At 38.7% G+C, this 25,064-nt stretch overlaps 3 protein-coding genes across 12 annotated transcripts in view; 2 read left to right on the top strand and 1 right to left on the bottom strand.

Annotated features, from left to right (window-relative positions):
- TMC1 (transmembrane channel like 1) overlaps window positions 1–7,367 on the bottom strand; it is a 387,898-nt gene extending 380,531 nt beyond the window's left edge. For all 4 annotated transcript variants that reach the window (XR_013829012.1, XM_079925955.1, XM_079925956.1 and 1 more), the window contains exon 1: window positions 6,633–7,367. The gene's annotated coding sequence lies outside the window, so the exon portion shown is untranslated. The remainder of the gene's footprint in view (window positions 1–6,632) is intronic.
- Window positions 7,368–7,540: 173 nt separating this feature from the next.
- Window positions 7,541–18,950, top strand: ZFAND5 (zinc finger AN1-type containing 5). Its single transcript, XM_079925965.1, has 6 exons — window positions 7,541–8,048; window positions 12,277–12,434; window positions 12,861–12,972; window positions 13,621–13,724; window positions 16,465–16,590; window positions 17,275–18,950. Exons 2-6 carry the CDS (start codon window positions 12,284–12,286, stop codon window positions 17,421–17,423), a joined length of 642 nt encoding a protein of 213 aa, XP_079782091.1. The 5' UTR covers window positions 7,541–8,048; window positions 12,277–12,283; the 3' UTR covers window positions 17,424–18,950.
- Window positions 18,951–19,437: 487 nt separating this feature from the next.
- The window catches only part of LOC307188602 (uncharacterized protein), a 205,414-nt gene continuing 199,787 nt past the window's right edge, over window positions 19,438–25,064 (top strand). For all 7 annotated transcript variants that reach the window (XM_079925974.1, XM_079925968.1, XM_079925967.1 and 4 more), the window contains exon 1: window positions 19,438–19,517. The gene's annotated coding sequence lies outside the window, so the exon portion shown is untranslated. The remainder of the gene's footprint in view (window positions 19,518–25,064) is intronic.

Genomic DNA, 25,064 nt, shown 5'->3' with positions numbered 1-25,064 from the left:
TCATCCACTCACCTGCTCCAGGTATGATCTCCCTCACCTTTCCTCAAAATAAATAGTACTTGGACTAGGGTGACCAACCATCTAGGATTGCCCACAACTGAGGGATTGACAGGGACCTGGGACTTCTAGTGCTAAAACTGGGAAAGTCCCAGGTGAAGCAGAGGAGATGCTCCCCCTAAGTTGGATGCCCACAAAGTATGAAGCAGCTCTTGACTAGGAGCTGTGGACAGTGGGCCTTGGTGGAGTTGCACTGCTCCCTTTTACCACACCCAGGGTAAGGCCTCACTGTCCAGGCCTTTGAGGAACACCATGTAGAAGTCCTCTCATTTGTCCAGTACCAGGGTAACCTCTGACAATTTCCACATTAGCAAAATGGGGATAATAATTGTGCCTACTTCCTAATTCTTCTATGAGAAATAATTAAGTTAACATTAATATGTATAAAGTGCTTACAGCAAAGCTTGGCATTTAATCAGTGCCTAACAAATGTTACCTACTGTCATCATGGTCATTAGTTTCTGGATGGGAGAGAAATGATGCAGGACTTCACACTGTAGTTGATTCTCTCCTAGTGAATCTTAACCATCTTATGCGTATTATCTTTTCAAAAGTGAAAAAGTGAAAAAAGAAAGAGAGAGGAAGGAAGGAAGAAAGAAAGGAAAGAAGGAAGGGAAGGCGGTAGGGAAGAAAGGAGGGAGGGAGGGAGGGAGGGAGGAAGGAGGGAAGGAAGGAAAGAAGGAGAGGTTACGGTTAGTAAAGTCAGTTAAGATTTATCTGCTTTCTTAAAAAGTAATTCTACCCACAAGGACTGACATTTGAGCAAGGTCAAAGGCCATATGAAAAATATTTTTTTAAATGCAAACAATTGGTATTAATATATGGCATTTTCAGAATAAGTTACTGCTCTTATCAACATTGTTTATCATAGTTTAGAAATGCAAATCTGACCATCCACCAGTAGGATAATGATTAACATAAATTATGTTACATCCATACTCAAATTTTGTTAATTGAATTTGTTAAAATAAATAAGGTCAATATTTATGCACTGATATGGAAAAGATCCCCAAAGCATACTGTTGCAGAACAATATATACAGCACAATTCCATGTATGTAAACAAATCACAAAGACATCTGTCTCTCTCTATATATAAATATAAGTACATGAATGCATAAAATAAGGTTTGAAAGTATAGACACATAAGTACCTAAGGATTATCTTTGGGAAGAGGAGAATGGGTTGGGGGTTGCTTGAACAGGAGACTCATTCTTATGTTAAAATCGTGTGCTGCTTGAAATTTATCCTCCAAAGAGAATATATTCATATACTATTAATACTTTGTAATTTTTTTAAATAGCATAATAAAACAGATGTAGAATAGATTTCCACCCCAAAATTCTTTTGTTATTTTCTCCTTCTTCTTTTTCCTTCATCCTCAACATACCTCCAACATAAGAAAACAAATTTGCTGTAAATGGCAAAGCATCCAAGTTACTGCGGATGAGGTGTATGGCATATAATCCACTAACCAATAATGAGAGTTGACAATAGTAAACAGACCACAAAATTATACCCAAGTACAAATTGAAAGAAACAGCCACCCTGTTGAATATGTTTAGCAATAAGTTCTAAAAAAAATGATGGCTGTTTTTAACCAATGGCATCCTAATAGTCATAGAATACATTTAAATGGAAGACTAAAGTTATGTTTTTCTGAGGTCTTTGCAAACTAGATAATGGTAATTATCTGGATTAAATCTTGTATCACGATTTTTGGGAGGTTGGGATGGGTTACTGTGTGAGTACATCCTTTCATAGCATTAGCGTTATCAGCGCATAACCTGAATGCTGAAGATGCTGTCTAGAAGACTTCTGTGCTGGGTGGACAGCTGAAGAGGACCCTCTAAAAGTTTGTAACTATGACTAGTTTAGGAAAGGTATTACTGCATTGGAAAGGACTTGAGCCTCAAAGACTGACCTGGGTTTGACTTCACTCTTCAATAACAACTATATGATTTGAGATATATTACTTATCTCCTTGTACCTCTGCCCTACCTCTGACAAAAAGCATAATCATCACTACTTCAAAGGATTATTGTAAAAATTAGAAATAAGGTATATAAAAGCACAAAGCACAAAATAAATACTAAATATATTTGCCTGAAACTTATATAGTTCCTTTAATCCTTATGCAGTTACACTGTTGTACTGGTTTTCATTTTTTTAAATAATTTATTATGAATTTCTGGCTTTTTATCCTTTTTTAAAATTCTACCTTAACTATAAAGTCAAATGATTACAAAAGAATAAAGCTTTTAAAAACAGTTAATGAACAGAAATTTACTCATTCAAATATGCACTCAAAGAAATCATGGGGTCTTATAATTGCCAGGGGCTGAAGAAGTCATCTGGTTGAATCTAACTCCTATTGCATGAATCCTTTATTTCATACTCTACTCCTGAAGGCTTCTCAAAAAGAAGCATGCTTCTTAACCTCTAAGCCAGAAAAAAATGGGGGGAGAGAAGTCTTTTTGAAAGGAAGAGCTGGACTAGAAGAGAAGCCACTAGTGTACCTGGAGTATCAGCACCTACTTCTTTCTAGCAGAACCATTGCACCAGGTGATAGCATTTACATCCATGGAAGGGAGTGAAATCACTCTGAGAGTATGTGCAGTAGAGAAACAAAGAGTGCTTGGGTGCTAGACTTAAGGAATGCCACATTTAGAAGTTGGATAGAGAGGTTAGAACCGGCAAATGAGACTTAGGAATTGCCTGTTAGGTTGGCAGAAACTATCTAATCAGAGTTTCTATTACGGTCACAGTTTTGGGTGAGATGAGTGATATACAAGATATACAAGTGTGGTTCACACTCTAACAGGAAATATAATTATGACGTAAATTAAAAGAGGAAATGCTCCTGGAGAGCAGCAGAACATTGAACCACGGGACAGAAGCCTAGAGTTAAATTCCCAGCTCTGACTCTTACTAGATGTATGACATTGGACAGGACACATGAGTTTGCCCTGAGCCTCAGTCAACTCCTCTGCAAAAGGAGAGATGATAATACCTATCTCAATGGGCTGTTGTAAGAGTTCATTGAATTAATGTATTCGAATATACACTGTAAATGAAAAAATGTTACACAAACTCTCCTTCTAGAACTTACATTCTTCCAGGACAAGGGCCCACCCTACCCATTTCTCTCTTACCAGTTTTCTGATTGAATCCTGACCACCCTGATGGTATCTACCTGCTTTCTGTGATCTTTTTCTGTTGCCTGACAGCTAGGGCCTTAGTGCCAACTGCCACTGCCCCAGCTCTGTACCATTCTAGTTGCTATGGGGCACTTGCCAAATCACTGACCCCATTCCTGACTGTCTTTCTGGCCCACCCACCAGCTATGAACCCAAGTTATGACATGCTCCAAAGTGTTGTTTCAGAGCCAACCCCACATACAACTACTGAGATTCAAATCACATACTTAACATCTATACCTAGATTGTTTGTTCAGTCACAAAGATTTCCTAAAGTTCTTGAGACCAAAGTACCTTGTGTCTTACAAAGGTGATATCCACAGCAATACATATATATATATATATATATACACACACACACACACATATTCATCGATTTCCTTCACCTTAAGTTCTTAATGTGCATAAGTAATAAAGGCTTTTGTTCATTTAAATAGTCGTAAAAATTGTTTATGGTTATGATGAAAATATCTGGATTGTGTCTAAAAGTCTTATCTAATTAGGTAAGCCATCCATGCCATTTATTTGAAGATTCTTTGATCAAGTTGTTTTCACTGAAATTAAGTATGGCTTTAACACTATCGAAAGGTCTACACAGTAATTAAACTGCTACTGTTTTATCATTTCCCCGGGGAAAAATACTCAGCCAGTCACTTGTTGAGCTAGGTCTAAAACCAATCCATTATTGGACTCACTGATATTTTAATTATTATTTAATTACTAATTATTAGAGGAAAAATTTTAAATTAAGTAATGGTATGTTCTACTCTTAATTTTTTAATTAGCTGATTTGCTCTAAATACAATATTCTATCCTTTCAGCCAATCATTCTGAAAATAATAAAAATACAATTGAATCTTGTTACCTTGACCTTTGAGATCTGGGAAGGGGATAAAGAAGGAGAGAGAAGAAGGGTACTATGTGAACATCAAATGACACCTAACAGTTTTTAAAACCCCAGCAAAGACTTTGTCCTTCACCAAGCTCTACTCAAGCACAGAGAAAAAATGTAATACCCATGACAGGGTGTTACAATCATGCCATACATAGAAGCAATTCTTATTCCATAATGGAAAGCTCCATGTCAAACTAAAATAACTCCAGGTCTTTTATATTTTACAGTGGACTAATAACCTCTATTGCTATTTTTAAAAGATGTCAGTTTTCTACTTTCTAAGAAATTGAATGAATTTGCTCTTCTCCAATTATCAATCCCCTTTTTGGCTCATCCCTAGATTACAAAGAAAAATGTAAGTGAACTTGTAATGACTTTACCTGAATTCTTAAGCAGAATACAAACTGTTCCAACTTTCTCATATGACATGCCAGTTTGCTATAGTTAACTACTTTAAGGAAATAAGCCTAGTTCCACTGGTGATGGAGATGATTGGCAATGGAACTCAGATTTGGGTGAGTTTTCAGCATCCATTGTCATTGGTTATATGCTCCCATAGCATTCTGCACCTTTCTTTCAAAATATTTACCAGCTCATTACATATTTGCATGATAATATTGTTAACGTCCTTTTCCCTAATATGACAGTAAGATCCATGAGAACAAGGGTAAGATCAATTTTTTCCCACCAATGTATATTCCAGCACCCAGTTTAGTGGGTATCTAGAATGTAGCAAGTGTGCAAAACATTTTTATGGAAAAAATGAATAAAAAAATAATTGAGTTAGTATTATTTTCAAGGAGTATTTAGGAATGGATCAGTACCAGTCACTTGGTATGTTCCATGTAATGAAATTCTACAAAAGGTATTTTTTGAACAATCAATAACACCACATTTTGAGCACACACCACTTCCTCCGGTATTTTTTGCAGAGGCTGGTTTTAACCTTCTTTGATGACCATGGTGACAGCCCTTTTGCATACTATATTAAGAGCATTCTGCTATATATTTTGTGTTCTATAGTTTGTCTTTACAGACCAACTGATAATTTAGAACACCAAAACAAAAACAAAAATACTCCTTAGAAGCATATCCCCTAATCTGTTACACCAGAAATATGAGAAAAAAAATTTTTTTTAACTTTTTCCCTTCACATGGTGTGAACATCTGATTGAGAGATCTCTTACAGCATGGTGGGGTAAGTCAGTGGTTCTCAAACTTGAGCGTGCATCAGAATCACACGGAGAACCTGTTAAAACACAGATCACTGGACAAACCCTCAGAGTTTGTGATTCCATAGGTCTGGTGTGGGGGCCTGAGAATCTGTATTTCTAACAAGTGCCCAGGTGATGCTGATGCTGCTGGTCTGGGGACCACACTTTGAGAACGACTAGTGTAGGTGCTGGAAGGGTAACCTGCTAAAACTAGGTTCAATACCAGGTATATTCCTGGTTGAAATAGTCTCATAGAGAAAATTATAAATGGTTGGTAGAGAAGACAAGTTATCAGAAGGGGCTACATATTATGCAATACATTATTAAATAACCAGCTTGCCTTATTACTTAGCTGGGTTTTTTTTTTCTTTCAATTTCACTCCTTCAGGAATTATCGTTTCACCTTTTAATAACTAAAATGGGAGGAGGGGGAAATCTCTAAGTTATTTTTGTCCTCAGTAAGAACCACCTCCATTGATTCCCTGTCCTTCAGTGCCGCAAGGGAGTCACTTTATCACTTAACTGTAAAAAATGGATATATAGTACCTATCTCAGTGAATTGCTGTGAGGATTAAATGAAACCCTAAATGAAAAATACTTAGCTCCCCAAATGGTCTGTAAATGGTAGCTGCTATGTTTTTACTAATTTGTCTACTCACTCAAGAAAGTAAATTTCAATGGTCCTGGGACCAGTGTCTGAAACTATCAGTGTCTGAAACTATCAACATTTATATTTCTAACACTTTAATTGCCTACAGCAATAACTCTAAATTGCAAAGAAAAATGTTCAGTTATGTTCTAGGGATTACACTTACTGTGGCAGAGAACTGTTTGATTTGGAAATTTTGGCACAGGGCACCAGGACAGCATTCTCCCAAATACACAAAATTATAAAGAAGAATCACCTGGAGTACTACTTAAATATTCAAGTTCCTGAGCTCCACCCCAGACTACCAAAACTATCTCCAGGGGAAAGTCCTAGGTGATTATTTAAAAGTAAACAATTATTCCAGGTAATTTTTCTTATCACCAAGTTTGGGAAGCAACGAAGGGACCTCTCACTCCAGTCTAATGGTGGCTATTAGAAGCCCTAAACATCGTTTCTATTTATTCATTAGGCCATTGTTTACTAGAAAATTTCCTAAGTCCTTTCTGTCTTACTACTTGTGTTTTTTGAGTTGAACTAAAGTCACCTGGCGAGGCCAGTTGCAAGTGGGTTTTTTTGTTGGTGCTTTGAAAAGCTTCTCAGTGTTTTTAGTTAACTCACCCTTTCAAACTAGTCGGGGCCTGTGCCTCATTTTTGAATTGCCCCCTTCTGAACTTCCTCCTGCAACGTCTCCTTTTTGATCTCTCCCTCGGGTCTAGCTTGTTTGTTCCTTAACTTCATCTCGGGTAGAACATTTGGTGCTTTCCCAGTTCACGAGGCTCTGCTGGAATAGTCCATTTCCAGAGATTTTACAGGCTGGCCAAAACAGTTTGCTCAGAACGGTGTCGCCGGGGCCGAAGACGGGCAGCAAGTCGGCGGAGCACTTCCTGACTCGGCACAACCATCCGTGACCTTGGGCGAGCGAGCGAGGAAGCGAGCGCCACCCGCCCCGCTCCTTCCTGGGAGCATCAGGGGCAATGCTCAGGCTGGACTTTAGAACCGAAGGCGAGTGTGAGGGAACCGGACGGGGGAAACTTCATAAACAGGCGAGAAGACCCAGAAGCTAAACAGCAGTTCATTTTCTCTTCTTGAGCCGAATCCTTCTAACACGTTCTTGTTGGGTGGGGAAGGGGTGGGGAGTAAGGAGGAAAGGGAAATGTCTGCCAAAGGCTTTAGACAAAGCGCGAGAACTCAGATGGCGAAAAGTCGGCTTTACTGAGAAAATCGGAAGGAGAGAGGCTGAGGGCGGACAATCAGGTTAAAAATAGAAACGCATCCTCCACAGGACTACTTCTTTCCAACTCCACCCTGGGGCCAGCAGCCGAGTCAGTGATTCGGCTCCGCGCATAGGTAGCGCGCTCAGGCTCGGCCCCGCCTCCCCGGCCGGGTGACTGGAGGCGGAGGCGCGGCGTCGAGCACGTGACGTCAACGCGCTCCCCGCCGCGGCCGCCGTCGGGGTTTTCGCTGACGCACAGACCCCGCACCCCCTCCCCTTTCCCTCACTGCCTGAGCGCCGGGTGGAGAGGACGCGTCAGTTGACTGGAGCGCAGGCCTACGTGCATCTCCTTTTGGGGTTCGTTGTTCCCTGGAGCCGCACACCTTCCCCGGCAGTAGCAAAGCGACACAGAGCGCCATCCGCGGGCCCTTGCGGCGCCCAGGCCTAGCTGCGCGCGCCCCGCTCGCCCTCGGAGTTGGCCAAACCCGCCGCTGGTGGAGGCGTGAGGCAACGACGGGCCGGCGGCGCGAGCAGCGTTAGCCGCCGCGGCCTTCGGCCCTCCCTCCGCCTCCTTCTCCGCCCCCCCTCGCTTCCCTCCTCCCACTTCCCGAGCTCCGGCGTGTCCCGGCCACGCTCGGTGCTGCTGCGGGAACAAAGGAAGACCCCGCGGCGGCGGCGCCACCTCCGCCTGCGGCTCTGACCCGCTCCCGGCCCGCGGCGGCGGCGGCGAATTCAGGGCTTCCGGCTCGCCCCTCCGTGAGGGCTCGGCCCGGTCCCACCGCGCCGGCGTCGCGCGCCAGCCCGATTCCTGCCGCCGAAGGGTGAGTAGCACGGGGCTTGGGGAGGGCACCCGGCTACTCGTGGTCGGCCGGGGTTGGGAGTGAGGGATTCGGGCGCCGCAGGCCTCCGACGAAGGCCGAGTGGCCAGTGTATGGCGGCGTCCGGGGGAGGAGAGCCCGCCAGCCAGCTCAGGAAGCACAAAGACGGAGGCGGCATTCTGCCGTTGAGGCCGGAGGCCTAGTTCCCTGTGCCCCGGGCTCACTCGCACACTCATGGTCGGGGAAACAATGCCCGGCGTGCGGCCTCCGGGGGTTCGCGCTCTGGGCCTCCCTCGAGTCCGCCGCGGCCGCCTTCCGCGGTGGCGCCCGGCGTGGGCGGCCAAACCCGGAAAGACAAAGAGGCGGTCGCGGCGGCCGCGCCCCCAGCCCCTTGCCCGCCGCACCCCCTATCTCCGCCTCCTCGGAGGGGCCGTTCAGGGTCGGGGGTAGGCGCGGGACCGGCAGGGTTAGGGGCCGGCTTGGCCTGCGGAGCTGCTGTTCTGCATGACTCAGTGGTTTTTGGAAAAGGCCCTGCAGTGCTTTCCTGAACGAGGCCTTTGCTTGAAAGGGCATGGCGGTAGGGATGGGGGACCAGTGGGACCCGAACTTGTTTTATAATCCGCTGGAACGTTGGGTGAGAGGGGTCTTCTCTGTCGTGTTTTAGTTTTACCGATGTTGCTGCGTTTCTCGTCCGAGATGCCTTTCATGAAGGAAATGGAGCACCTTCTCCTTTGTTTCGTGCATTTAGGCTGAGGAACATGAAATTCTTTGCTCGCTTTCCACGCACTCCGTGGAGCTGTGTTTTGGGAAAAGGTCCGGGTTATCTTTATTGAATGACTGCCTTCTAATAATTTAGTCTAAGGGCACATTAGGGTAAAGTAGTATATAGGTCATAGAGCCACTGTTCTTCAGCTTGGCCATTCAGGTAATTTACAGACTTTTTAAAAAATCTAAATGAATTTTATTTTACTCCTTATTTTTAAAAGTAGGGTTTTAGAACTGAATTGGTGAAAATACTGCAATTTCATTTTTCAAGTTTTTCTTCTAAAAATGTCCCCCTCAAAAAGATGTTTAATTCTTCCCTATTTTCTATCTCTCAGGGCCGGTATTAAGCCTGAAAAGGAGCCTTTAAAATCACACTAATGTCCATTTAGGAAAAGGGAACTGAGATCTGGAGAGTAAGGGCTTGCCCAAGGTCACTGGCTTAGAGGTAGATTAGAAACTAGAACTCTGGTCTCAACTCCAGGTGGGCAGGCATTCTTAAACGTCTTTTAACATTTTGTGCACCTGAGAGAAGTAAATTGCATAGGCATGAACACCTTTTTTATTCATATTTGAGGCTGGAGAATTTTTCAGTTACATGCTCCTGTCTTTTTGGTTTTGATTTTCCTATGAATTATAGGAAGCCACAAACTGTAAAAAAAAAAAAAAAAAAAAACACATTTCAGCTATAAAAACTATAAAAATAAACATTCTAGCTATACCTGATAGAGCTGACATGATGAATGCTCAAGTTTCTAGCAACTTTAAAGGTAGTAAATAATAATGGTATTGTATTTTTCTAAAATACAAGTGGGGAAACACAGTACCTAATGGCACTCATCCCCGACACCCACCTCAAAAAAAATTGCCACTGATCATGAGGATTCTTTCTGCCTTGATGCTCTTCGCTGTGCTTGGTTTTTATAAACAACCCTGACCATTTGGCTTCATGAGTGATTAATGATGCTTGCATTTTCTAGATTTAATGTGAGATCATTCCCTGTGTTAGAAAAAATCTAGCAATCTTAATGGCATCTTTTTGTTTTGTTTTCTTATATGAGCGCTGCATCCTTAATTCTTGGGGTTGTGTAGGAGTTGGCAGGCTCTGAGATAAAAATAGAAGCTGATTTCAGAGGCCTCTGTTGACTAGGCTTTATGTGAGAGCCTCCATCCCGCTCACCCTGTCACATTGCAGCCTTGTGACAGGCTGAAGCGCCCGCCCATGTGATCTAAGCTTCTGAGAAATATTAAGGCAAGCTTTGCTCTTGTGGTGGCATTTAAAAGCTGGCTTTCTGGGGGGGGGGGGGGGGGGAGTCTACAAGATGAGATGCCATGTAGAAGACTGATGTCCCAGTGTCTCTTGTGTTTCAGTTTGGAGGCTGTTTATCGTGACTTGAAGGTAGATGTGTTTTCTGGAGAAAGGTGGAATACTTTGCATGTGAAATCATTGGGTGAAATTCCCACCCCCATTTATATAAACAAAAGATTTTAAGAATCAGATTAATATTAATGTGGGTTGACTTTTAGGCCAATTTACTTTTAAAGCCACTGTTAGATGACACTAGAAGTTAGTATAGCAAGTGAGCTAGTGTAATTCTTAAGCTGGCTTCAAGGAATGGCCCTGCTTTTTGTGCAGGGCAAAGATTCACATACTTTGCATGGTAGGCATGCAAATACACTGTTATTTGAAGCATTTTTTGTACATGTTATACTCAAAATTTTAAAAACCCAGCTGAAAGTGTTTATTAATAAACTTCCTAAGTGATGTTGAAATGTTTACACTACCCTGATCCAAAATGAGTCAGCTAAATTCCACTTACTACTTAAAGAGATAGTGTCAACTAAATTAGTACTATTATCTGAAGTAAGTTGCAAGTATTGGTCACTTTCTGTACAAGTTTGATTGGCTTGAGGTATTTTCAAGCTTGAAATATAATGGCTTTTTGCTAACAAAAGGAAAGATTACTATCATTTAGATTGTTGGAATAATTAACAGGATTCGGGCCAGGTCAAGTTTGGTTAGTCCTCTTCCCCCCTTTTTATAATTTTGGTAAAAAGTGTTAATACTTGTTAAAACATTGCTTTTAATAACTCACTAAAGAGTGTATCCTAGTATGTGGTGGTTGAAAAAAGCAGTATGAAATTCTAGGAAGTAACAAGCTGTAGCTGAAAGTACTTTCCTGCACTTATTTGAAAAGTTCATAACTTATAAGTCACCTTCATAGTCAACATTAAGGTACAGTTAAAGGAGAATGACCAGAATTATTGCACATAATCTCCCCTTGATAAAATGCTCTGAAATACGCTTTTGGTACATTCATACATAATTTAAAGGTGACATGGAAACCTTCCAGGTTTTTAATTTTATTTCCTTAAATATTTATGTCTGTTAACTCAGGAAATTTTACTAAATTTAGCAAAACATTACTGTTTGTGCTAATTTTAAGAAGGCTTCTGGAAAAGCAAGGGTATGCTTGCTATATAAAGCTCTTTCTGGTAACCTAGCATTAAATATTAACCATTACTAAAGGTTGTGTGTATTGCTTTATTTTGCCATATTGAAATTGAGCTTGGAAAGGTTTCATTATTTTCTGTCATGAGGCAGACAAGTGCTTGTTAAAAGTTTTAATAGAGCCGTTGGCTGAGAAATCTATGGCTAATAATTTGTACATTATAGGTTTCTAGGCACTGACTTTAAAGTATACTCAGACCCAGATTTCTCATGTCAAATGTAGAACAAAAGGAATTTCTTAAGCAGCTTTTTCCTAAATTCTTAAAGAACTTCACTTTTTGGTGCCAGGGTAACAGGAAAAGCTAGATGATCTACCAGCTCTCTTTTCAGTCTTCTGTAAAGGTGTTGCAGCATTTAAAAAGTACAGATGCTCTGCCCCGTAGCAGAACTGAATTACTACAGGGCTCACGTATGTTCAGATGTTAGTTTTAAGAAAGCTCTAGAGCTACATCCAATATACAGCTAGTTTAAAGAACAACTAGTAGATATGAAGAGTCAGTAGTTAATTGTGATTATTTGAAATAATCTGCCTGTAGTGTAGGAGAGTAGAAAGTGATTTAAAGATACCAATTGCCAAAATTGATTTAAACATAATTCTGGTATCGGGAAGGGTGACCTTTTCACGAATTACAGAAACAGCGACAGGTAAAATAATACATTTTAATGTTTAATGATAGAATTTTTTGTCCTAAAAATGTGAAGTCATGATAGTTCATTGTTTATCAAGCTAAAACAGTTCCATTCATGTCCCTTGTTTTATAAAGGCAACAAAATATTCATAATTTAGCCTACTCTCTTAAAGATTAACACAATTGGGGGCTTTGTTAGAAACAGACTCAGTGTTTAGAAATGACAAAGGTACAATAATGACTATCATACTAATTTTAGTGATTTTTTTTTTTTTTTTTTTTTTACTACATGCTAGTTTCTAAAATTTTTGTTTTGTTTTGTTTACAGGAGAAAAATGGCTCAGGAGACTAACCAGACCCCAGGGCCCATGCTGTGTAGTACAGGATGTGGCTTTTATGGGAATCCTAGGACAAATGGAATGTGTTCTGTTTGCTACAAAGAACATCTTCAGAGGCAGCAGAATAGTGGCAGAATGAGCCCAATGGGTAAGTTGGTTCCAAGAAATAACCCATTTGAAGACCTGGTGGACAGAAAATATAGAACCAAGAGTTGGGCCCTAAGACTGAGAATGAATCCTGAAAGTCCAAGGAGAGAAGACTCGAGAAAAGCTTGAAATTTAAAGCAATAGTAGCCCAAGTACTTGGAATGACTACATGAGGAATGAGTGACTGTCTACAAGCATCTTCTAGCTTTTTCATTTTCGTTTTTGAGTACGTGTACTCACTGGATATGACTTTTTAATATATTTTTTTTGTTGTTTGGATATCACTTAAGTGTAAGATTCTGCAGCACAGTGAAAGTACTTAAGTCACTAATCTAATTAAATGCAAGTATTTGTTACTTATTAATAGTTTTGGTAATGAGTGTTTGTAGTGTTGCTTTGTTTCTTACCAATCCTTTTTTCTAAATAGGGACAGCTAGTGGTTCCAACAGTCCTACCTCAGACTCTGCATCTGTACAAAGAGCAGATGCTAGTTTAAACAACTGTGAAGGTGCTGCTGGCAGCACATCTGAAAAATCAAGGTAAGATTAAACATTTCTGGGTTTTTATAATAATACAGGGAGGAAATAAAGATAAATGACATTATAATTATGAATGTTAATAAATAATGATGTATTACATCATACATATTGCCTTATAATAAGGATGTTAATACATTAGATGCCCTTGGCTTTACATGTGTTGCACAATTGGTGATTATTCCAGTGTCCTTTAATATATGATCGTGTAGGTCATTGAGTAAAGCTATGTATTAACAACGCACTCCTGAACAACCTCAAGGATACTGTGTTGAGATGCTGTGCTTTTATTTCCTTGTAATTGAGGCGTAATAATTGTAGAGAATGAGGCTCTGCAGACTATATTGTAATGCCACGTAAGGCATTCTGGCAAAGCTACCCCTTTTGCCCTTAAACAAATCACAGGCACAGCTAAAAATTTCTAGTTGGCTATAATAGAACATCGTAACCTATATAAATATGCAGGCTTGAATTGATGAGCCATTCATCAAATTGCTTTCCTTATTCTCATCCATCTGTGCTGGGCATCTTGTTTAGATTATTTAGCTCCATTTGATCACATTGGAAATAATATATGTTGAACTGACAACTTCTTATCTTTCCAAGAAGTACCCTTAACATCTTTAAAAATGTTTGCTTGAACTTAAATAGAAATGTGCCTGTGGCTGCCTTGCCTGTAACTCAGCAAATGACAGAAATGAGCATTTCAAGAGAGGACAAAATAACTACCGCGAAAACAGAGGTGTCAGAGCCAGGTATGCTTTTTGTTTAATACTAGTTCAGTTCTGGATTTGGTAGTACAAGAAAGGGTTGGTGGAGGGATTCTTTCCTTCCCATTGAAGGACCAAAGAGGAGAGAGAGCTATAAAATAGAGGCCAAGCAAACCACTATCTTTAAAGTACCTTGAAGTGTAAAATAGTCACTCTTTAATCTCTTCTTCTCTGCCCATCCCCCCTTGCCCCTGCATCCACAAATCAGCAAAGTTTATAATATGAAGACTGAAAATGTCAAGAATTTAATGAACTGTTCACGAATATATTTTAAAAGTATCTAAATCATTAAAGAAGGTATTGTTCACAAACGGAAGAAATTATACGGACTAAATGCCAAAGCTGTGGAGAAAAATTCAATAATCAAAAGCATTAACTATTCAGTCTTGATATTGTCAATACTGTAGAAAATACTCAATCAAAAGAACATATCAAACACTAAAAGAAACTTTTGAATTGAAGAAGTGTGGGATCCCTATGGGAGTTTAAAAACTCAGTGTGGAAAGGCATTTTGGTTTTCATTAGTTAGTGACTGAGTCTATGCTGAACTTACATAGCACAACCAGAAGTGCTTTAATGTTGCCAGAAGATTGACTTGTTTGATTTATCTGGGCTAGACCCTGGAACAATGATCTATATACTCTATGATGCACATAGTGCATTTGATCAATTCATGATTTCCTGGTATAGTGTTGACTGAACACAATATAAAACTTTATTGTGAGCTAATAGTGTCAGTGGATGTGTAATCTATTTGGAGGCTTGCTTTTGTACGTAGCCGAGCTTATGTGAACCATATCACTCTTAATTGATACATTTAAGATGAAAATTCTTAAGTTGGGCAGGTGAATCCATATTTGGTATTTTTAAGTTAAGTTCCATCCTTATGAAAAGCTGACCAAATTAGTATTTGTGAGGCTTTTGTTCTGTTTCATTTGTTTTTGTTTTTTTAAAACACAAAATGACACTGACCTTGGAACAGTACTCTTTTGGATTAGTTTTGTAGCTATTCTGTGCATTTATTATTTCTTAGTAGGCGTTCTGTAGTTCACTGCTCTGTCTTTTCTGTATCATTTTTCTCTTCTTGACTGACCCCCGCCCCTCTTCCCTGTATGTTTTAGGAACCACTGTCCAATTTTCAGGTGTGGCCAAGGAAATATAGCTGTCACCTCCCCAGCACTATTCCACAGATTGTTCTTTACTGTTATACCATCAGGAAAAATTACATTAACGTTGCCATAGTAGATTATTAGGAATAAGTAGTAGCTAGAATATTACTGTTGGTCTAATATTAGACTTAATCTCACTGGATATATTACTAATGCAAATGAGTTATAAATTTGGAGGTAATTTTACAATACCTATTAAACCAATTGGTTTGGATTTATGCTGATAGCATTAGTGTTGACCTATTGTTAGGCAATAATTTTAGTATTGTATACGTTAATTTGCTATTGGGGTTTGGATTAATATTAAAACTCAGCTTATAGTGCTTCTGGTTTCGCTGAGTTTTATAAAAGTAGAATTAAATTTTGCTGTTTTGTTTTCAATAACCTGGTGGTAATGTGAACTTTAAAAGAGTAATCTGCAATTTTATCTTTATATTGACAAATTCCATTGATGTCATGAGTAAACTTAAAACTTAGATCTTTTAGGTGGAGAAACAGGGACTTTTAAAAGTAGGTCATATCTCTTACTGTCCAAATTTCATACCCATTTTATTTTTATTTTTTATTTTTTATTTTTTATTTTTGTGCGGTACGCGGGCCTCTCACTGTTGTGGCCTCTCCCGTTGCGGAGCACAGGCTCTGGACACGCAGGCTCAGCAGCCATGGCTCACGGGCCTAGCCGCTCCACGTCATGTGGGATCTTCCCGGACTGGGGCACGAACCCGTGTCCCCTGCATTCGTAGGCGGACTCTCAACCACTGCGCCACCAGGGAATCCCCATACCCATTTTAGATAAGTATCACAAAGTAAATTACAGCTGTGCTCTAAAAATTCTTGTTTTGCCTCTGGAATCCTTAATAGTCTAAAATCAAAGCTTCACAAGTACTTACACTGTCCTAAAGACAACGTTGCTGATATTTCAAGTTTTTTTTTTTTTTTAATCCTGCAGGTTTTCTATGTAAGACAATATAAAGCACTTATTAAAATGGCACAATAATAATTGTGAAATTTTGGAGCCTAAAGTTAATTAGGGGATTAATGACTTGGGTTTTACTTGTCAAAATTTATTGGGTTTATCTACACAATTTTTCTTTTTTCTATCAGTATAAAAGCAAAATGACTTTATAGCTAATTACCTCCGAAGTTGGTAACCTTATTTCCTGAATTTGAACTGCCCTAATTTAGAAGTTTGCATTTAGGCAATTGGAATATGGAAAAACTGAGCAGATGACCACATCTCTCAGGTCTTTAAAATTTAGAATTAGGATTTTGTTTGCCAGGACTAGAGTGAGTTTAAAGGAATTTGAGTGGAGTGATAATTTAATAAAATTTACAGGAGCAAGTGGTATTATGTTAATTGGCAAGAAATTCTCAGATTTGAAAGAAGTTCTGATATTAAAGTAGAAGATTGTTTTTAAAGTACATGTTTTCAAGAAAGACTTCTTAAACATTTTCAGGAAGAATCTTACTGTTTCTCTTGTTTTGTTTTGGTCTGGTCTTAGATAATTATCAGCCAAACAATTGACAGACTTCTAATTTTTACCCTTGTTTTTCAGTTGTCACTCAGCCCAGTCCATCAGTTTCTCAGCCCAGTACTTCTCAAAGTGAAGAAAAAGCCCCTGAGTTGCCCAAACCAAAGAAGAACAGATGTTTCATGTGCAGAAAGAAAGTTGGCCTTACAGGTATTCAGGGAGCTCCTAGTTACTCCCTAAGGGACTGGTCAGTCTTACACATAAAACAAAATGCCCGACTTTGAAGAATAGAAAGTTTCCAGAGTAGACTGGAAAGAGGACAGTGAAGAGAAGTCGAGTTTGATTTCCATTGGTTTGTCTAATCATATGAAACCCTTTCCTGACTTCAGGCCTTCTGAATTACTTTCCTTTATCGGATTGATAAAAATTAATCCCTTTTGATTCTTTCCTGTGTTCTGTTCTCCTGGGAAAAAGATAGCTGAATTAAATAGTAAGCACCTACTTTGAACCAGGCACAAAATGTTCTAGATACTTTTTAATTGTTCTCCTTTAAATCTCAGAACTGTATGTGGTTGTCTTTTCCTAGCCTTCACTTGAGGAAACATTACCCAGTTAACATACGGTAGGACTAGAATTTAAATTCAAATCAGCCTGACTCCAGAGCCTGTGTAATTTCTACCCTGTTTGGTACCTACAGGAGTTTATGGAAGGATAGTTACTTAAATTTCTCACCATGTCAGAGGAGGTTAAGAGCACTTTCAGTTTAAAGTGACAGACTCTTTAATGTTGCAAAGAGTCATGAAAATCTGCTTCCTTTTCTGTATTGACTAATGCTTTTGTTTCTTTTAATTGCTACAAGTTCCCAAGTGACTCTACTTCCTCTTGTATGTACAGGGTTTGACTGCCGGTGTGGAAATTTGTTTTGTGGACTTCACCGTTACTCTGACAAGCACAACTGTCCATATGATTACAAAGCAGAAGCTGCAGCAAAAATCAGAAAAGAGAATCCAGTTGTTGTGGCTGAAAAAATCCAGAGAATATAAATTACTACTTGTGAAGAGACTGATAACTTTGTTTTTATTTTAATATATCGTAGGAAAACATTAAAGAGCAGATGCATGGCCATTTTCCTTTGATGTTCTCCAGAGTTTTACTTTACACTTGTCTGTCTTATAATTGATATTTTAGGATGTGTGGGTGTTTGTTACAGGCAGAATTGGATAGATACAGCCCTACAAAATGTATATGCCCTCCCCTGAATTAAATTGGATGAAAATCTGCACAGCAAGTTGAAAACACAGATAATAGGGACAAAATTTAGTTCCCTTGTGCCAAACAAAGTACGTGAAATATCTGCATGTTTGCAGCATATCTGCCTTTGAGAATGTAATCAAGGTATAATCTCTGGCTAGTGTTACGTGCCTGTATTTTTTTTTTTTTTTTAATGGTACACCAGAAAAGGACTGGCAGTCTACTTCTACCATAAACTTTACCCTGTTAATTTCCACATTTTCCTTGGAAGCGGGAAGAAAGCTATAAAGAAAGCTATCAGACCTTTCCGTGAAACCAGTGTTTTGGTGCCATATGTAAGCCTGGCTAATTGGTCTTCTAAAAGCTGTCAAATAAGACATTCTTTGGAAGGTACACATCATAACTGGTTATAAAGAGTAAAACAGATCAAGCCAACAGGGTCTTGAGCTATCTTTGAAGCTTATCGTGCTGGCCTGCACCAGAAGATGTCTGCATTACTCTCATTGCTAACAATATTGTGTAGCACAGAACTGCACTAAGATTAATTTGTCTACAAGAAGAAGTTAAAACTCTACGTTTGGTTTTCACATATAGCAGCTCTATTGAGTAACATGCATCTGAATTTTAATTTGCAAGGGTATCTGAATAGTTAATTTTTCATGTGCATATTTTGTTGAATTGTTTTGGTTCAAGAAAGAATGTTTAAAGCTTTTTTAAAGACTTCAGTTCTTAATGTAACTGTACCCTTCTGCATGGAAAATCATAACCAACATGGCTGCGGTAGACTTCTTAGTGGTATCCAGCACCACTTGCAGAGGGCTGCTTTATCATATTAATTGTACTTGGGTGTAGGACTCTAGTGTTCTTGGGTGTATTGCATGGGCTGCATTATCTACAGCATTGTACAATAACAACTAGAAGAGGCAGTATACTTCACTGATGCTTGTCTGGTAATATCACTTCTGTGTTATAATGGAAGGTTTTTTGTGATGTATGAAACTTGTGTTTTTTATATATAAATGCGTATAGTTAGATTGGTGTCGTGGTAATGCCTGTTTTCATCTGTAAATAGTTAAGTATGTACACGAGGCACTACTTCTGATTTATTGCAGTGTTCAGTCTTAGTTTTTACTTTTACTCTTAAAGCATTCAGTTTTGCTTTCAATTTTATGTACCTTAGTTCTGAGTTAGATCTGCAGATGTGTACAGATAGTTCATATTTATGTATTGCACATAATCATGCTATTCAGCATTGATGCTGTATTGTATTATGTAAATAATAAAAGCCATGTACAGAGGGAAACTTCCACTTGTTCATTGGGTTTTTAAGCCATAGTTAGAAATCCTACAGGGGGATAATTAGAAAATGTTTCATATTGAACTTTTTAGTTGCATTTGTAGACTTTGCATGGCTATATTGTAAATTTTTTTCCATTGCCATCCCTGAACATGATATATTCAAGTGAGAGCCATGAGATGAGTGTTGTAAAACATCGTAAGTGTGGTACATAATAGGCAATTTAATTTTGAAGAAATGAATAGGCACTTTTAGGGTTAAAACAGTCTTAGAACTTAGGTCATAATTTTTCAATCCTCCTATCTCCCTTTTCCTTTTTTTTTGCTTTATAAATGACACTTTAGGCATGACAGTGTGTTTACAACAACAGACATAGTCTTGTTTGGGGTTTGGTTCTAATGTTGAGATGGACCCGTGGGCTTGGTCTTTGCAGGTGTCACGTGAGATAATAAAGAATAAGGGATAACGACATGCTGACTTCCAAAAAGCAGAACCATGACTTCGCAGTGATGGGAGTTTGAAATGGAAATACCCAGATGATTCACTCTCACCTGTCACAGTATTTTGAGTGCTGCTACTTTTGCTTCAGGTGAGCGGAAATGTATACTATATGAAGTATGATGAGGGTAGTGTCTCCTGAAATATGAAGGATATTGAAGAACCAAAATTGAGTTGAACATTATGGTATTTAGAAGGCAAACTTAATTTTTATTCAAAGTTTAAATAAGACTTATTTTCCCTCAGTGCTACCACTGTCAGACATTTGCTTAATAAATTTTTAAACCTTAAGGTTTTGAAGTCCAAGAGTGGTACGTTGAGGATAAAGAAGACTTACATGGGAAGGTGATGGACCTTTCGACTTCATTCTGTAGTGGTCTTTGAAATAAGTAGCATGAGATTGTGGTAATAAATGTTTCCATAATCATTTCTTATGAGAAACACTACTTTAGAACATATTTGGACTTAAGGATTGGATTTGTCTGGAACATTGACCGGGGAGAAGGAATCAAAGTGTTAAGGCAGCTAGGAAGATTCAGTTCTACCTAGACTCCTGTATTCAAACCTGAATGTTTCTCAGGCAAGACTATAAGTGGGTATTATCTTTGGAATGTACACTGAGATATAAAGCATGTCAAGAATGTATCACGTTTCATTTTGCACATGCCCACTCCAGAAATGTTTTGAGAGGACAGACACTGATGACATGAATTAGCTACATGGCCTAGGACTAGTCCTTTTATTAAGTCTATTCTTCAGTGGGCTTTCTCTGCAAAACTAGGGCCTCTGGTTTGAGGGGAAGTGTGTTTCCCACAGCACGAATTTGAAAAGGAAAAAATTTGAGTGGAATGGCATATTGGTTAAGAAGATAGTGGACCCTAGGACCAAGTTTGATCTGTAAATAAGGATGGTAAAAATGCATGGCACATAGTGTTCCCTATTAAATTTTTTAAGGACTTAATTTTAGGTTCACAGCAAAACAGAGGTAAATACAGAGATTTCCCATGCACTCTCTTCCCCCACACATACATAGCTCCTCTATTACCAACATTTACCACTAGAATGGTACATTTGTTAAAACTGATGAACCTATATTGACGCCATAATCACCCAAAGTCCATAGTTTATAGTTCACCGTTGGTGTTTTCTGTGCGTTTGGACAAATCTATATTGACAAATCCATCATAGTATCATACAGAATATTTTCACTGCCCTAAAAGTCTGCTCTGCCTATTCCAACACCCCAGCCCCTGACAACTACTGATCTTTTTACTGCTTCCACAATTTTGCCTTTTCCAAAATGTCATACAGTATGTATGTAATCTTTTCAGATTGGCTTCTTAAACTTAATAATATTCACTTAAGTTTTTTCCATGCTTTTTCATGGCTTGACACCTCATTTCTTTTTAGTATTGAATAATCCATTTTTCTGGATGTGTCACAGTTTATTTCCATATACGTACTGAAGGATATCTTGGTTGCTTCCAAGTTAGGGCAATTATGAATGAAGTTGTTAAAAACATCGGTGAGCAAGATTTGTGTGGAATAAAGTTTTCAACTCCTTTGGGTAGATAGTATGGTAAGAATATATTTGGTTTTGTAAGAAACCACCAAACTGCCTTCCAAAATGTGTACCATTTTGCATTCCTACCAGCAATGAATGAGTTTCTGTTGCTCCACATCTTCACCAGCATTTGGTGTTGTCAGTGTTGTGGATTTTGTCTATTCTAATAGGTGTGCAGTTAAATCTCGTCACAGTAACATGATGTGGAGCATCTTTAGTATTCTTAATTTGCCATCTATCTGTATATCTTCTTTGGTGAGGTGTCTGGTAAGGTCTTTGGCCCATTTTTAATCAGGTTTGTTTTCCTACTGAGCTTTAAGAGTTCTTTGTGTATTTTGGATAACAGTTCTTTATCAGATGTGTCTTGCAAATATTTTCTTGCAGTCTAATTTGTTCTCTTGGGCTATTATTAATTTTAATGTCCTAGAGTAATGATTTCTAGAACTTGAAAGAGAATTGTTTGATAACAAGATTGGTTACATTAAGTTGTATAATGAAAAGGTAAAGATCTGTAACTTTAAAACTTTCAGTTTAAAGTGATTAGAATCATTCTTTTCAGTTGCCTTAAATGAAGTTCTTTGCAAGTAACTAAAAATGGGCAAACGTCTACTAAGTAATAGCAACGTATTAAGCATACTACTGTTATGATTGTATTTGAATTGGTAATACATTCACAGGGTTCAAAAGTGAATTTACTGATATACATTGAGAAGCAAAGCCTCTCTCATCCTGTTGCATATGCCCCATTCCAAAGATACATTTTAGGTAACTGTCATAACTTGGAAAGTTTATCTCCTCCACATCGTGTAAACATTTGTGTGCAGAGCCTTAATTTGACTCTCATTTGCTTAATTATTTGAATTCAAAGTTCTCATAGTGATTTTTGTTCATAAATTTAGCTTATAATTTTGGAGAGAATGATGGGTGTGGTTTCTGATTGATTAGCAGTAAGATGATATAGCCTTTAACTACATAGATGGGTTTCCATGGGTGAAATAGCATGTTGTTAATGAAAAGTAATTTGAAATTTGATAAAGCAGTTTCTTAAGTTTGTACAGTCTGCTTTAAAGCAAACGTACATGTACGACAGAATACAAAAGTGTCATTTAATGGTTATTACTGTTTTCACACACAAACTCTGGCTTTTAATTCATATAAAAGCAAAGAGCATTGTTTTGTGTTTTCCCCTAGAGTACATTTCTGTTCTAGTCCTAGAAGTAAAAGTTAAACCATTTTGTGGCATAAATGTAAGACTCAATTTTGTCTACAACTAAGTGCTACTTTCCTTTTTAGTATATGTACTGACTTGCTATTGTATTTCACATGTGACACTTAAGTGAACAGCAAGATGACAGAACTTATATGTTACTTTCTAGTTGGTTAACAACCTGTTTTGAATATATTCTTTCCTGATGGTTTTGACTGAAATGATCACCACAGAACCTCAGATTGTATGTATGTGAAATCATCGGTAACACGAAGGCTATTCAGGAATTAGGGTAATCTATTAGTCTGCTCAAAAATTAATAAGAAATCTTTCTAACACATTTCTTAAATTTTAGTTGAATGCAGGAACTGTTCACAAGACAGCAATTACTTAAGCCCTTATTCTTTTAGAGCTTACAAATCAGCCAGAAAAAAATATAACCAAACTAGCCTAGATGAGCTCAAACACTAGTGTCTGAGTAATTTCTCAGATTGATTTTGTGTGTATAATCCATGGCAAATTAAAAAATGGTAGCAAATTCTTCCTATATGTTTCTGTTCTCTCTTGCCTCCCCATTACTAAAAATGCATTCAAACATGAAAATTATAATACCATGCAAATAAATATGGTTTAGATTTTTTTAAAGCATTTCTTTTTAAACTTGTATGCACCCTGGTGTTCTCGTTCCATGTCCACCCCTATGAGAAAAGTACTTCTTACTAGGGTGATGTTTCTTAAGGAAACCCTCCCTAGACATAACCCCATGTACTTAGAAATATCACCCACATACTAAAAATATTTGGCTTCTAATGTTGTCTTGCACTAATTACTACTGTAAAAGTAATTCTGTAAAAATTATAATACTTAAATATGAATAGGTAATATGCCACCCCACCCATTACCCATTAGCATCTGTGTTATATTTAAATGCCTGCTAAAATTATCCATGTTTGCACATTTTTCATTTTTAGTTATTCTGTGGCTTATTTGGTTGTCATGAAAATTAGTGAATATCTATGACAGCATAACCAGTTTTTTCAGTGGCAAGATTGTATATCAGGTGACAAAAATATGAGACTTCAGAGATTTAACAAAGTAATAATACGTGTTAGAAAAAAAGTGCAGCCTACAGACATCAAAATATCATGCATTCGTATCCAGACATGGCCCTTTAGCATTCAAGTGTTAGCTATGTTAATTTGGGTCTTTGATTTAAAAAGTGGGGCTTTTAAAGTAGATTAAGGGTAGCACTTTTTACTTGGTTAATGGGGGACCAAGAATTCTCTAGACTGTTAAGAAAGGTGTCTTTAAGGACCCTAGACAAATTGTCACAGCTAACCAATGATCAAAATCTGCCCAGTGATGTATGGCCCGTACACAGAAGGTCCCAGATTGTATTGAACATAATACTTAGTACTGAATCACAGCATTTCAAACTTTGTAGTAAAGTTAATTGTTCAGTGTCATGTATTTGTAAGGCTTAAGGACAAATGGCTGCTTTTTACAATGAGCTGGATGTATGACATGTAGTAGAAACCAAATGAAACGGGCCCGTTAAAGTTACTGCAAGAGGGTTGCATGGAAGACTGTCATCTTCTACTGAGAACTGGGAGGAGCCAATAGCTTCTTATATTTGACACTGAACTTCCGCCTATGCCTGAGGCATGCTGTGTGAGCAGGAAAAGTGAGGCATACATGGTTTCAGTTTTCAAGGAGCTTATGATCTAGTACAATATATAATGATCTGAATTACTGTATTGGTCATGTTGATTCTACAGCTGAGAAAGTAAGTTTGTTTGAGTTTTAGGAGGATGGGTGATCAGAATTAATGTTGGATATCATCAGGTATACATCATTACTCGAAGCCTCTTCTCCCAGAAACAATACCCCTTTCAAAATTCGTCGCTGTTGGAAGTGGAGAGTAAATTTTTCATTCCAAGGTGGGAAAGCAGTTGAGTAGATGTTGGTTAGACAATAGCTTTAAAGTCAGTTCAGGTTTGTGACTCAAAAACTGTGACTCTGGAAAAGTTACTTAATCTTGAGTAACTGAGTGTCTTTACCTGTGCAAACTTTAAAGATTAAAATGATGTTGACTGTAACACACTTAGTAATGTCAAGCACATTGTAAGTGCTTGATACAGACTCGGTGTTTCAACATTACTTACACAGCTAATAACCCCTGAAAAAGTCTATTCACAGATGTTTAAGAGGCCAGATTATGATCTGTGCAGTGTAACAGTCATTTTGCAATCAACTAAAATTCATTTGGTGGAAAGGAAACAAAATCCAACTGCTAGTTTTCTCTCTGCAAGGCTGACAGTTCTTAAGCTGTGATACACGTGTCCCTGAAATTGCGTGCAGTCTGTTGTCTGTGGTTTTTTTTTTTTCTTTCTTTTTTGGCGGTACGCGGGCCTCTCACTGCTGTGGCCTCTCCCGTTGCGGAGCACAGGCTCCGGACGCGCAGGCTCAGCGGCCATGGCTCACGGCCCCAGCCGCTCCGCGGCATGTGGAATCTTGCCGGACCGGTGCACGAACCCGTGTCCCCTGCGTCGGCAGGCGGACTCTCAATCACTGCGCCACCAGGGAAGCCCTGTGTTTCTTGGTAGGATTTTCAAATTGATCCATGACTCAAAGACGACTCAGAATCTAAATGGCCTTCCTGGGAAGATCCTTGAGTATTTTAAGAGGGAGCTAGCTATTATACAAGCTGGAAATACCAAATCTACCTTGTTCTGCTGCCTCTCAGACAATATTAAAAGAAAAAGTACCTTTTCTCTTGTTAGAAGCAATAGCAAAGGCGGCTCCATGGGCTGAAGGAGGAAATGAATTTGTCGGTTACAAACATAGTCCTCCAGTCTTTTAAAAAA

This window comes from Stenella coeruleoalba, assembly GCF_951394435.1.
Source record: "Stenella coeruleoalba genome assembly, chromosome: 7".
Taxonomy (NCBI): domain Eukaryota; kingdom Metazoa; phylum Chordata; class Mammalia; order Artiodactyla; family Delphinidae; genus Stenella; species Stenella coeruleoalba.
Note: the sequence above shows the minus strand (reverse complement) of the source record. Positions and strands in the feature narration are given on the sequence as shown.

Bases quoted from the DNA above. Each gene is read 5' to 3' on its own strand.
- ZFAND5 (XM_079925965.1), top strand. From the start codon at position 12,284: ATGGCTCAGGAGACTAACCAGACCCCAGGGCCCATGCTGTGTAGTACA. The intron at 12,435-12,860 runs GTAAGTTGGTTC...TTTTCTAAATAG, and splicing joins TGGCAGAATGAGCCCAATGG to GGACAGCTAGTGGTTCCAAC. The intron at 13,725-16,464 runs GTATGCTTTTTG...CTTGTTTTTCAG, and splicing joins AACAGAGGTGTCAGAGCCAG to TTGTCACTCAGCCCAGTCCA.